This window comes from Aulonocara stuartgranti, assembly GCF_965226115.1.
Source record: "Aulonocara stuartgranti genome assembly, chromosome: 14".
In the NCBI taxonomy this organism is placed as follows: Eukaryota; Metazoa; Chordata; class Actinopteri; order Cichliformes; family Cichlidae; genus Aulonocara; species Aulonocara stuartgranti.
The window spans coordinates 27,777,793-27,792,936 of NC_138950.1; the positions used below are offsets into that span (position 1 = coordinate 27,777,793).

General features: G+C 41.0%; 1 protein-coding gene across 1 annotated transcript in view; it reads right to left on the reverse strand.

The window, feature by feature from the left end:
• Positions 1–15,144, reverse strand: part of dner (delta/notch-like EGF repeat containing) — a 77,930-nt gene that overhangs the window by 18,085 nt on the left and 44,701 nt on the right. Inside the window, exons 5-8 of the mRNA XM_082504212.1 lie at positions 10,600–10,763; positions 7,508–7,656; positions 6,568–6,721; positions 3,977–4,090 (exon numbers count right to left, since the gene is read on the reverse strand). Of these exons, the coding sequence (XP_082360338.1) occupies positions 3,977–4,090; positions 6,568–6,721; positions 7,508–7,656; positions 10,600–10,763 (581 nt within the window). The remainder of the gene's footprint in view (positions 1–3,976; positions 4,091–6,567; positions 6,722–7,507; positions 7,657–10,599; positions 10,764–15,144) is intronic.

Consider the following 15,144-nt stretch of genomic DNA (forward strand, 5'->3'; position numbering starts at 1 on the left):
TCAAATGCTTGTCAATTGTTGTTTTTTTCTGTATTAATCTTTACCTACAATATAAGGTACTTTGAGGCCAGGGGCAGATCTGAGGGTGGCATGGATATCAAAACTATTACTTTACGCATATGCTTTAATCTTAAGAAAACATTCATAAAAGCAGTGGATTGTGAATTCCTTTCCTCACTGGTGACCTTGCTCCTTAGGCAGCTGTAGACTGATAATGTGTGTGAGGCCTTCTTTCAGACTGTATATGTATATGTGGTTAAAATACATTAAATACAGCATGTATACACGTTTCATATAAACATAGTCTGTAACTTTCTTATTGACTTTAACCCAAATAATTAGACATTTCAGTTACATGAATAATGTAATATTTTTTGATTTTATGTACTGTCCTAGCCTATATAATAAATAAGTGTGTAGCCCAGTAAGTTTAAAATCCAGAAAGCTACACAACGTGTTATAACTCGTGTTAGAAACACAAGTCTAACTCTTCTAACACGTCTAACGCTCTTTTTATTACAAATAATTAAAGTGTCACATGCTTAAATTTACACAAAATGTCAGAAACCTGCACTATCATGAAAACATTTTCTCCAAAAATGTAAACATCATTTTTCATGAGTTATTGGGTTATTACACACACGTTCATTCATTTCCAGACTGTAACAATCAACCACCTGTGTTGATCTGAAATGCCCCTGGTGTTGATTTAAAATGTACTCTGGCACAATCAAGGGTCGATTGCTGCTTAAAACAAAAAATAAATCTATATCAACCTGTGGCCAATGTTTTCATGTATTCAATGTTAATTGTAGCGAGGCTCAAACTCTTAATGCTAGGTTATTTTAATAAACAATGTTGTCATATGCAAAGCTAGAGTGACACTAGGAGTGGCAACAGATTATTTTTAGGTTGGGACATGCCACCCCATGCCATCACAGTAGATCCGCCCCTGCTTGCGGCAAGTATTATTGCAATTTGGTGCTATACTGAAAACTGAAAATTGCAAGTGAACCCTTATGACTTCTACATCAGAGAAAGTGCTGCAGCTGGAACTAAGTACATACTTTGTGTTATTATGAGTCGAAAAGCAGGTATAGATTGGAAAAATGTAGAGATATTTTTGATAACATGATGCTGATTGCAGTAAAAACTGTGGGTTAAAACCAATAAAAACCAGTGGATAGAGATCTCAAACACCAGTTTGGCTGTTTCTTGGCTCAAATTCTCTCTGAAAATTTGTTTTTGTCAAATGCTGCCGGTAGGAAAAACAAACAGGGATGAGAATATCTTGTTTCCCTGTGAGGCGAATCGAGCAAATCAAAATGCAGCTCATGTTGTCGTATTTGCCCTATTGATCCCAAAGCTGATGCATCTCTGATGACAGCTACTGGAGTTGTCATGCCTCCCATCCTTTTACTTATTGCTTGTGTCTGTGCAGACACTGAAAGAAAACTTATATGGGAAGAGATCCTATCTGTGCTCTAAGCAGCATTTAAAAACATGAACACGCATCCTCTGCATGTGCCAATTTGGCTGTTTAATTTTGCTTGTACTTCTTTGCCAGTGGAGAAAAATAATAAATACAGAGTGTCTCATTTATCATGGATTGCAGAGCGTTTCTGCTCTACTGGCTCCCAAAAAGAGAGAGAGAGAGAAGAAAAGCTGGAAAGCCAGTGTTATCGGTCCATTAAATGGTTGTTATCAGCTGTTATCACTGCCATTGATATTACCAGTAGGCAAACTTTTCCCCCAGCTACAAGGCGCAGTAGGCTGTTGTCAATTCATTTAACTGTGCGGTGTTCCTGCATCGACATAGGTGGAGTGTTTCCAGTTTGAAAGAGCAACTAAAATCTGTGTGAGAATGGTGGAGTTGGCAGAAATCAGATAACTTTCACCAAGGAAATGTTTGTATGGACTCTTTGCATGTAGTGCCATTCTGACTTGTTCTGTTTTTCATCTTAGTGATGCCTGCTAGAAGGTGCAAGACGGCACCAGCTGGCTGTCATAGGAAGCCAGTAACAGCCGTTTGTTGGGTTTATAACAATTTGAAACAGGTGGAATACATTTTTTTTCCACCTCCATGAGTTGTGAATAAAAGCCTTTGATGATTTCTTACTCAGAGGTTTTACACCTGAGAATGTCAAACTCACTCACACCGTGGTCCACATACAGCCCACTTTGATCTCAAGTAAGCCAGACCAGTGAATCCCCCCGGTCTATCGGTATGAAGAAGTTTAACTGCACACTTAATCCCTAAGATATGTTGGTATTAGAAAATAAAGTGCAATTTCAGCAGTATATTTTCTGCATAACAAAGAAATGCTGTGATAGTAAAAGAATGAAGTCTGTCCCAATGACTCTTTGGGCATAAACTGTAAAAAAATAAATGTATAAAATTTTGGAACAAGTTCTGGTAACTCATTGCCCAGAATGTCATTTAACTATAAAACAGATCGTTTTTGGTCATTTACAGAAATTTTTATTTTAAATACCTATAAAACAGGAAGGTAATAATATTGAATAATATGTAATAAATATAGTTAAATATTTAAAACTCATGCCGTCCTTCACTTGTTGCAAAGCTGTCGAGTGGGCTGGATCATATCTGCTGAGCCGATTTTGGCCCCTGGGCCTTATGTTTGACACAGCAGTTTAACACTATTATTAAGGATCTCCTTCCTTAAGCCTTGAGGCAACTGTTGTTGTAATTTGTTGCTGTATAAATACATTTGAACTGAATTCTTTGAATTGAAGTCTTCCCTAGTTTTCAAACACACTTAAAAAAAACAAAAGACATTAAAGTTTCTGACATACAGATAATAAGACATCGTGGGGTCATCTTTGAGCCCTGCAAGCACTTCTCAATTTGACCCCCACCTGCTACCTTATGAAAAGCAGAATATTTGCTCATGCAGTGTGTGAGCAGGTGTTGTAGTTCTGAATGATTACTGAGATATTGATTAATCCCTTGTTAGAAATCATGGCCTGTAATGAAACACCCTTTTCTATGGATTTGTCATTTTGAGTTTGTGTGGGTGGAACATTTTTTTTCCAGGCTGTTACTGATTTTCTCTGCCATTATTTTTGCATTTGTTCCAACAACCAGGTGCTGTTGCAGTGTGAAATCTATCACCTTTCCCGAACTGAGATTTGTGTGTAAAATATGCAGTTTTTCCTTTGTCGCTACTTTGAATTCGTTTCTAAGGTTACACAACATGTGGCAACAAACTTGTCTACAAGTCAAAATTCAGATGCAGCATGAAGTTTTTTCAAACCTCTCCCTTCACAAAATCTCAGCACAGTGACTGCTTTGGCACAGTTCTTGACTGAGCTTTCACCAATATTGCTTTAATCTTAAGACAACATTCATAAAAGCAGTGGATTATGAATTCCTTTCCTCTCTGGAGACCTTGCTCCTTAGGCAGCTGTAGACTGATAATGTGTGTGAGGCCTCCTCCAGACTGAGAATGAACTGACTGCTGGGATTTATCCCTGGAACAACAAAACAATTTTCACTCAAGGCTCTCTTTATTCACATGTTGATGTCCACGGTCGGCTAATATTTTCACAGTCTGTGTACATACTGGAAACCGCAGTGTTGAGAAATGCTGTTTTGACAACTGCTTTGTGGCCACAGGTTTTAGGTCAATTGGGCTATGAAGACTAATTAAAATAGAGGAGGAGGGCTCAAATTAAGCATGTCAGTGGCACAGATACTCTCACACATGCACACGCACGCACACGCAGCGTCTATGATAACAGCTAAAAGCTGCACACACTACTGCGGCAAACGTATTTCTACAGATTTCTCTCTTTTTCCTTCTTTTTCACAAAGGCACACAAACACCATAAGCTGTGAGGTTTCTTGGCAATCTCAAGCACACAGACCACTCATTTCTGGCAGCTTCACTCATTCCTTCTGATTCACTTACGGCACACGATTGGTTCTAGCATGCGATAACGGGCTTCCTACCTTCGGGACAGTAACACCTGGGCCCGGCCAGGCTGCTGAAACAAGTGGCTCCATTCTTGCAGGGCTGGGAGACGCAGTGATCGACCAACAACTGGCAACGCTCTCCTTCATAACCTGAGAGACACAAGGTTTATGATCACACTGCTTTTGCTGGAGTTAACATTCTGTGTATTGTTATCATACAAGGATGTGATATATAAATATTTATACATCTGCAGAAGACTAAAGTGATGAATACATGGAAAAGCTGGAAATGATTTGCTTTCAATGTTAGATTGTTGGATTGCTAATTAAGTACTGTGTTATTACATTTGTGTTATTACTCTTGACCTTTTAGCTGTTTTATTCCAATACATGAAATCTCTGTTTGCCTGCAAATTGCTCCCACACAATCAGTTCAACAGCCAAAAATGGCACACAGGTACACCTTACACCCCTGAGAGTCTTTATCTACATCAGATATCATGATTATTATGTTACCAGCCTGGCAACCACCTAACAACAGGCTGTAATGCCATCTATAACATGATTTTCACTTTAGGGTAATAACTAAATAATGAATATCCACGTAACTTGAGGGATGCATGATACATTAAGATGTCATCATCTTGCCTAGCAACAACCTACCAGCTGGCTAAATTGACACATTTGTAGCCTTTGTGCACTTACAACACCTTATTAAAAAAGCCTGATATTAATTTTACTGTAATGACACCTAATGTAAACGCAATTTAGGCATGTTATATTATGATGTCATCACATTGTCTAGCAACCACCTAACAACGCCTAACTACAGCATGATCGTAGTAATATTTAATATTATTAAGAGTGGCTGCTCAGAGTTGTGCCTAATTTGGTTTCTAATTAAAGAATAATGTCAGCAAGACCACCTGAGCCACCTAGTAAAGACGGTGGTGTTTGCTGTCTGTTTCCGCTTTCTTAATTTTTTTCCAAACAGATGCTCACAGAGGGCTCGTTAGCACAACATGCTAATGAGAAGTGACTGGCAATCAGTAGTCACCTGTGACATTTACCTTCCTACCACAGGGTCTTTTTTTCCAGTTCCCATCTCAAAATAAATCTGACAAGATCAAAAGTTCAGGCTACTCTCTGCTGCTCTTTTTATTCAGACATTTTCTTAATGAAAGAGGCTCTCACCTCCCAGCCAAGACAACACAGTCAGGTTCCAAAATATGTGAATGGGGAATCTTCTTCAAATGCAAAAGCATACTGGGACCACTACTTTTTAAATTTCTAGTTTTTATACATTACAAGAAAACATTGCATACATTTCCATTGCTATGCAGATGACACCCAGCTATATTTATCCATCAAGCCAGATGTCCTAAAGGTATAAAGGCCTGGATGAAATTTTCTGTTTCTAAATTCAAATAAAACTGAGGTTATTGTACTCGGCCCAAAAGCTCTTAGAAACATGGTGTCTAGCTGATACTTACTTTGGATTGCATTACCTTGGCCTCCAGTAACACTGTGAGGAATGTACGTCCTTTAATTTGCATTTTAAAGAAATATGTGGGTGTGCTTTTCTTTTTCCATCTCTGTCTCCGGGTGCTGCTGAAAAGCTACTTCATGCATTTATCACTCATTGGCTGGACAACTGTAATTTATTACAGCCTTCAGTTAATGCAAAATGTTGCAGCGAGAGTCCTGACAGGGTCTAAAAAGAGAGAGTCTTAATTGACTCCCTGCAAAATCCAGAATTGAATTTAAAATCCTTCTCCTCACATACAAGATCTTGAATATTCTGGCCCTATTATATCTTACAGATTTTCATAGTACCATATTGTCCAAATAAAGCACTGCACTCTCAGACTGCAGGCTTACTTGTGTAGAGTTTCTATAAGTAGAATGGGAGACGAGTATTTTGTAGCACCAGTTCCCAGTTTGGATTCGGGAGACAGACACCCTCTCTACTTTCAAAATTATCCCTAAAACTTTCCTGTTTGATAAAGCTTATAGTTAGTGCTGGATCAGGTGACCCTGAACCCTCTTGGTATGCTGCTATAGGCTCAGACTGATGCAGGACTTGATGTGATGCACTGAGCACTTCTTTCCATTTACCACCTTTATTCATCATTTGAACAGATCATTAATTTACCTTCTCCCTCCCTTTTGTCCCATCTCTCTATTTTCTCCTTTTTCTCTTTTCAGGGAGTTGTTCCTTACCAACATCCTTACCACGTGTTGCTCATTGTTTGAGCTTTCTTCAGAGTACTGTATCTTGACACTGCAATATAAAGCACCTTGAGACAAATGGTGTTGTAATTTGGCACTATATAAATAAACCTGAATTGAGATGTTCAAACAGTCTATCTCAAAAACAGCACTGAAAGTAAAACCACACGATATGGCATAAAAACACTGATAGTGTGATAGGCCACACACAAAAGGGTTAATGCTGTGAGTTTTAACCCAAAACACAATCTTTTCTTAACCTTGCAAAGTCAGCTTTGGTGAAAAAAGTGAATGAAAACAAAACAACTCAGTGAGTGAAAATCACGAGCACAAGCATCCGCCTCCAAGCAGCAATATCTGACGCTCTGGAATGAGAACAAGTTCACCACACACACCTGGTTGACAGGTGCACGTGAAGTTGCGTCCTTCACCCCCCTGCCTGATGTCAGTGCAGGTGCCGTTGTTGCGACAAGGTCGGTGGTGGCAGGCGTCATATTCCTCACAAAAAATCCCGGTGTAGCCGTCTTCGCACTCGCAGAAGAAGGTGCTCTGCAAAAAAGCGACAGCACACAGATTTCACGCGTCAAATCAGGGAGCCCTAACGGTGAAACGGCAGGAGGGAGGAAAAACTTGTGAAACAGTAATAATGAGATCGCAGATTGTGAAATAATTCAGCGACACAACAATGCAATTATGAGCAGCGGTGACACAGTTTGGTTTTCTCAGCTAACGAGGGAAAACAGAAGAAACGGCACAAAACCAGACACGGTGAGATGACCTCTCCAACACCTCCCTCTCTACACTTTCATTCACGCTTAAGAGGCACAACCAACCGCTACATCTTTTTTTGGTTCGGTACGTGAATGTTGGGGCTCAGTGGATCCATTTTTAACTATGAGCAACGGATAATTAAAACAGGCCTGCATAAATCAAAAATAGCACCGCAGTGTTTGTTCTTCCAGCTATTAAATTTCAGTGATCAAAACAGAGCACAATAATGCATCTCTGATGATGATGATGATAATGGGAATTCAGCTTTTTTGGAAGTTGCATGTTTTAGATGTTAGAAAGCAATAAAGAGATTGCTAAAACTAAAGCAATGAGCGTGCCCATTCAGCGGTGCTACCTTTATTTATTTCACTAATTTATGCTAGTTTGTCCCATAAAACGTGAACCTATTGGAGGGCTGTGTATAAAAAAGGCTTTAATTTGTAAAAACCCTTTGAATTAAAGCAAGGATTCTTCATTTTAGTCACATACTGACTGCTGAAAGTAGCTTCTTGTATCAGCGAGCACTGAAATGTGTTCTCGGGTGAAGAAAAGAAACGTTCTCACCTCAGAGGGTTGGGTGATGCATTTGCCTTTTCCGGAGCACTGAGGGTCACTGAAGCTGCTGCCGGGCTCCACACAGCTGCTGGCCTTCACCGTCAGGTTGAGACGGAGCGTGACCTCCGGGGCCGTGGGAGCGCCAACGCGAATCACACCTGCCACAAGAGAGTGTGTAATCTGCTCATTTATACAACAAGTACAGTAATATGTGATGGATAATTTGGATGGATAATTGGACTCGGTGGTGGAGTTTTTAACCATACAGCAGTCTGAAGATGTACTTTCTTTTTCTATTTTCAGACACGGCTCTTCATTTATAAATATCGCAACACCTTTTGGAGAGTTTTTAAAAGGATTCCTGGTCCCCAGAGGATGAATTGTTGGCAAGCCCTTCTCTTTTCTCGCCTAGCGCTCAGCTGTATTTTTAGCCTTTTAGCATGTTGAGTGAATCATCAAACATCGGCCTGCAGCAGCCGCACACAGCTTTCATTTAACAATGCTTTAGTAAAAGTACACACCGCTGCCCCAAAACTGCATAAAACTTAAGTGGTAATAAAAGAATTGATGGATTCAGTTCATTACAGTGACCAAAATAGAGACTGTGCCTCTCTGTCTTTGTCTCTCCCCATCTCTGGATCTATAAATGTAGAACATGTCGTATTATAGGTTCAATCAAAGCTGACAGCTTCGCGGGCACTCGGATAAAAATAGCTTCGTAGTGGATATCACCTGCCATTCTTTTGGAGCAACACCGGTGACGACAGCGATGATGCAAGCTCCTCGGCCAATCGGAGCCCTGATAAAACGACGCGTGTTCCTCCGTCATCCCCGACCGAACCATCGTCAGCACAATGACACTGAAAGTCGGACCTGCGCAGTCATTGCGCTTTTAAACTGCGAGGAAAGCACATGGCCACAAACATGGCACTTCCGTCCCATGTGTAGATGGGTGCCTGTGTCTTTCCTCCTGTCCCCTGATCTTGCAGGGAAACATGCAGCACGCTTAAAATCATGCGTAGATGTGAGTTTGGTTTTGTTGCAAGCATTTTTATTCAATAAATGCGATACCGCCTGCGTCTTCATCCTTCTCCCACAAATTGTCCTTCATTCACGCCTCCTTCACGCCCCTTTATCCTTTCCTCTAATCCCTTTCTTTGTCTCCTTTCCTCCCTTGCTCCCTCCTTATCTAACTCTTCTTTCTCCTTCTTCCATCCTTCCTCATCCTCTCTTCTCTCTGATTTAACTCCCCAGTGTCATTGCCACCGCCACCGTGTCCTTCTCTTTCTCCCTCCCTCCGTCTCTCTCCGGTGAAGCTGCCACCGAGTTACCAGACGTGTCAAGGTCAGCAGCCGGGAAGAGTAGCGAAACAGCATCAGGTATGTAGAGCACACGCAGGGGTCAGCCAGCCCTTCAGTCAAAGGAGCGAGGCTCCAATTAACCCCCGGCGGCACCCGCTGTAGCTCACGCCATGGTTTTTTGGCACCACTCTGTGAATACTCAAAAACTGCCCGTGTGAAGCTCGGTATTAAAACACAGATGGAATATCAGCATAAATGTCTGTTCGGTATGCAAATAAAACATTCTGACTCACATATGCAAATGTTATGTTATTTTCCCCCAATGACACTGAAGAATAAACGTCGCAATTACAACTTATTTAAATTCATTAATCCTCTGATGTTTTTGGCTCGGCTGTAAATGATCTATTTGGAGCTTCTTGACAATGTTTCAAATTCAGCTTTTCTGTGGTTGTTGGATGAACTGCCATACACATTAAATAATTAAAAAAACACACGATTCTCTGTAAATATGTATCTAGTTTTAATAAAGTTATGGCTGGTTTGGAGTCATCGAGGGACTATCTATTTATATTTCCCACAATTTTTTTATAGATCATCCTCAAACTTCACAACAATACACCAAGCCTTGGGGGACACGAGTACCTAGGTGGGCTAAACATTTGACCTTGGCCTTCATTCTCAGGCAGCAAGGTCAAAGTCGACCTTGAAAACGAAATTCCAGAAACCATATCAAGTAATGTATCATATGACAGGGCACGGAGACCGCTGTACAACACACTCGAATCTTAAAATCTTTACAGCCTATAGAAGCTAAAGGTTTCAACTAATTCTGCTGCAATCATATCGGCAAAGTTAATAAAATAGGCAGTTTTAGTATGTAGTGCTTCGAGGTTAAGGGTCAAGGGCCAGAGTCACACGAATTAGGGAAAAATCTTAGTTTCTATTGGATCATCTCCAAACTTTGAACCAATATATTAGTCACTAGGGGAGCATTGAGCTCTTTAACTTTATATTTTGACATTAATTAATTCGCTACACTAGATTTTTATATTACCAATGCTGACATCACAGATTTGATATAGGCCCTGTCCTTCAGGAGGAGTTGAGCTCTTGTTTGTTATGTTTCTGTCATGGTTAATCCGCCAATAAGCACAAGCTCGTTAATCTATAATATCTATAATCATTGTGGTTAGAAATGTTCAAATGAAATGTTTTTACCAAAAAAAGCAGAAAAATAGTACAAGTGCGATATTATTTTTGATTAAGATGCCAAACTGCATCCGTTTACTTGCGTTCCTGAACATTTGTTTTTAGTGGTCGAGTGTTGCGCCTAATTCATTTGCAGTGTTTCTGCTCAAATTTGGATTTGAAAACATGAATTCAGTTTAATATTTGCTTAAAAAATAACAACATCATTTTCAATTTTAAAAAAGTGTTTTCTTGATTTTATGGCAGCTGGTCGAATAAATTTGTTAAGCACCGTATGCCTATATTTTCTATGCAATCTGAGCCAAACATACTCAAACCGGATTTACCAGCTTTTTTAAAGAAATTATTCATAACAAACTAAATCCTCTGTTCTTCTCAAGGCTGTTTAATTTTGATGCCTTTAAGTAAAGACAAATCCAGATTCTTGGCTTCTGTGTCCAGAAATACAGCTCAGGGCTGGTTGCCTCAAAGAGCTAAATGCTAACATGCTGATGTTTGGCACATGTCCACTATTGTAGTTTCCTGTGTTTGCATGCTAATATTTCCCAAAAGGCATTATTAAAAAGTACCAGGACACCAGAGGCTTACTCAGGAAGTAGTTCTGTCCCAGGGGAAGCAAGTGGTCTGGCACCACCAGTCCATCCGGGGTCTGCAGGAACCACATGGTGGTGCCGTTCAAAATGGACGAACGGAGGAAACCCTCTTCGTTCACTCGCCACAGCACGGGAGCTCCACTGGCATTCACCACGACCCTGTTTGGAGCAGAGACAGGAAGGGAATCAAGTATGATGAGGCTGCTTTCCCAGCTCGTGACGAACGCTTACAGCCTTCAGTGTGTAAATCATAGGTTGCACAAGAAAATTCAAGACTCAGTGCTCAAACACAATCCACGTAGTGCACGCTTTTGCTACTGTATACCTAGCGAGGGTCTAATCCATCTTGCCAGCCATGAACCTTTTTAAAATGTCAGCATGTCAGCTTGAAATATTAGACACATGAATGAATCTTCTATGTGAAGCTGCCTGCTTCTGCTAATGATTATTTTATTCAAAAGAAGAAGTTTGGTGAAATATCATCCCGTGTGCACACGTCATGGTCGACAGCAGCTCAACAGTCAGTCAGTTTTTGTACCGAAGGACATTTTGTGCGGCGTACCCGATGATTAAAGTACTGTCCTCCTGTTGGTGAGTCCAAGCTGGGATCATAGTCAGGTCTGTGAGTAATGACTGCCAGAGAGGTTGATGCTTCTTGTGGAAACACTGTGAATCTTGTGAATAGAGTTGTGAAATACAATCAGTGTTGCTGGCATCCATCATTCACACTGAGCCATTAAATAGACCCCCGGGGACACGGAGGTCTCTGCAGACCACATAATTCAAACATAAGTCACATAAAAATACCAGTGACACCAAAATGATCTCTTTGGTCTCTTATTTAGACAAACCTATTATTGAGCAATTCCAAATTAATGTCTATGCAGAGGCCAAGATCAGCAACCCAAATGATATCGATGAGACAAAGTATTATTTACAGAGCTCAGTCCATCTCTCACTGCTACCAAAGCCACAGCCAACACGGACCATGAGGGTAAATCCCGTATCTGGAGGCCTACTGTTCTGGGGATCGTGCTGCCAGCAGGATGATCTAATCCCTCTGGGCAGAGCGAGAAGAACAATGCGCGCCATGTTTCATGCCAGAGACGCCGAGCTCCACCAGCTGCTTGCTGAAGAGACAGTAAAGAGCAGAGCCAAGCCGAGCTGAGCCGAGCTGGATCACCACGCAGAGCAGAGTGAAATCTGTCACTGGGGGTTGTGAGAGGCAGCAGCTTCAATGAGCCTCCTCTTGTTTAAATGCAATTGAGAAGCCCTCTAACCCCACTCCCACACCTAATCCATCCAATATTAACAAAAACAAAAATCAATCTGATTACGCTCTCAGCTCCCGCCGTCACGTATCTGTTCTAATGAACGCTTGTTACTTATAAGAGCAGTAATTGTTATTATTACCTCTGTGTGCTTTTCATACACTCAGCCACAGATGAAACAGATTTACAGAGAAATTAGGATAAAAAAAATGACAGATACAGGATGTGCCTGGCGTGACAAATAAGCACACAGGAGTGTTTGTAACAAGCTGTTTGATTCATTACTAAAACATAAAAAATCAGAGTCAACTTTGCTGGCATGAAAAAATATAAAATGGTAATAAATTATTCAGAATTAAAGACTGATATTTGTAGTGCTGTGTAAACATACTGAGCCAGCCCGTCATGGGAAATAGGTGCAGGGACTTATTATAACAAGTGTAAGTGTTCTTGGCAATACAGTATATGAGGCATAAACAGAGTTTATACAATTCTAATAAGCTCAATATTTAATAACCAGTCTGAACTCTCTTAGTCCAACTTCCTTATAAAGTAGTCTTCAGGAATAGTTCTCCAGGCTTCCTGAAGGACATCCAAAGCTCTTCTTTGGATGTTTCTGCTGTTTGTTCTGTTCTCTGTCAAGATGACCCCACACTGCTTCACTAATGTTGATGTCCGGGCTCTGGGGAGACCAATCCATGACACGCAGTGTTTCATTCAGTGTTTTTCTATCCAGGTGTGCTTTGGCAGCATGTTTGGGATCATTGTTATGAAGAAAAAGCAAATTGCTGCAAGTGATGCTACTTTTCTGTGTTTATTCTGTATTTCCATCGTTTTGACAAGATCCACAACACCACAGGCTGAAACGCAGCCCCAAACCATGACAGATGGTTGCAGACACTCACTGCTGTACCTGTCTCCTCATCTCCTCCATACATCCTTATGATTGCTCATTTGGATTCGTCGCTCCATCAGACTTCTTGTCACTGATTTTCAGTCCAATTCTTGTGTAATTTGGCATGCGTCAGTCTTTTCTCCCTGTTTCCCTTCCTTAAGAATAACTTCTTGACAGCCAATATTCCACTGAGACCATTTCTGATGAGGCTTCAGTGAACAGTAGATGATCAACTGAAGGCTCAGATGCATCTCTCGGGTCTTGTTGGTCGCTTTGCTGGATTTTTTCCTGTCTTAAGGACATGACTTTCAGATTCTGTTCATCTGCTGTAGATACCTTTTCTTTTGTCTTCCACTCTCCAGTTTCCTCAGATTTCTTAAGGATAGACGCCATACTATGCCAGGTATCCAACTAACAACTCTCACCTTACCGGTGCAAATATTTTATCTTATGCCTGTCAAACTGTGCTGTATTTGGCATTTTTTGCTGCGTGTTTTGTGACAGGCTGCTAGTAACAAAGCACTTAAAGATACAATTAAAAACTGGTTCTTTGTAGACACAAGATATACCTCGAATTAGGTGCCTTTTGGGGCTTGAATGATTCATGAGTTTTAAGTGGCTCCTCTGAAAATGGTCAGGTACATAAAGTGGACTGAAATCTAGTAAAAAGCAGCCAATTCTACACCAGCAATAAGAAAAATGCTGCCAAAGCATACAAAACAAAACGGAAATAGAAAAAACGAAAACAGAAATAGGTCAACAACAAAAAAAAGGGGGAAGTGTTTCTGGGGAGACAATAACTCGAGGGACCAGTTGCAGGAACCCAAAACATGGTAGACGTGTTTTATCATGACTCACATAATACTGATGACAGATTTTTAGGCTAACAGTCAGGCTAACACACTTACATCTCATCTTTTCTTTCCTCACAAAAACGATAGATCCTCCACTTCTTTTAAGTGTCTCCCAGCAAAATCCTTAGCATATTTTGGTTCCTGCAACTGGTCCATCGGGTTATTGTCTCCCCAGAAACACTTCCCTTGTGCTTTTTGAGATCTGTTTTTTCCTATTTCTGTTTTCTTTTTTCCTGTTTCCGTTGTGTTTTGTGTGCTTTCTTATTGCTGGTGTTTTCTTAAGTTGCTGTCTGTTTGGCCTCTCAGGGCCACCGTACAATGCCCAAAAAAAGACCTTCAGAAAACCTGGAAAACTATTTTTAAACATCACTAAAGACTAAGACTTTTACACAGCACTAAATTTATTATTCAAAAGAGGACAGAACTGCTTAAGTAAGCCAATTTTGCTTTTAAAAAGAAATCTGCCAGGCACACTTTGTGGTCCATAAGGATATATTGTAGGTTTGAGCTGAGGAGCGAGGGCAGGTTGGATGAATCAATACAATGGCTGTCCCACAGCGCTGCGGCAAAGAGGGGGGCTGAGCCTGGAGGTGAAGCTACGAGCAGTGACTGCAGTAATAAGATGGTGGACGGGCTGCTTGTAGCTGAAATGAGTTTTCCTTCGCTTCAGCCTGAGGCGCAACATGAGGAGTCGAGATATCCGGGGGTTTTTTAAATGAAAATGTGCCCGGTGATATCTGACAGCTAGTCCTGCATTTGAATGCTCTACACTCATGCGTGTCGGGAGTGTGTAAGGCTTTGTTCGACTTCATGTTGGCATTTGTCTCATTTTTCGTGGCCAGTGAATAATTGTGACCTAGAGTGATTATTATTAATTCAAAGCGCTTGCATTAAAACAGTTCATAGTCTTGCGAGTGATACTCAGGTTCAGCGTACGCACGTCTGTTTAGAGACATGACAGCTACTCTCTCCGGCTTCTCTGGGATCTGAAGCTTCATCATCATACTATCAGCATCTCTAAATCGATGCCACTTTGGGATTGCTGCTTCATTCCTAAGTGCGGTGCGTCAGGTTTGTAAGAGTGCCCTTCACTGCCTGCATCTGGGCGTGCGTTCAGATGTCATGTGCAATTATACAGTATGAAAACAAAGCAGCAGCAGTTGATTAACTCGCAGCTCTCGGTCTGCGGTCGTGATGAGGGGCCCGAGTCGTGCCTGCAATATGTAAGGAGGTTCTACATAAAGGACCCCCAGCATTCACCTTGACCATTCCTTCAGCATAATTCACTGACCCTTATTTACTGAGCAAGAGGAAGAAAGTTTGCGAGCAAACAAGCTCCGAAAATATAGAACGCACTTTCAGTCACGTAACGCCAAAGTCTTACGTGCAAGAGCCAAGTCACGAGGGGATTCAAGTGGGAGGCAATTAGCTTAAAAATCTTTGAGCTGTGTTCGGTTTCCAAGGAAAGTTTCTGCATGCAAGTATGCAGATGAAAGGCTGCACAAAGTAGAATCTATTTT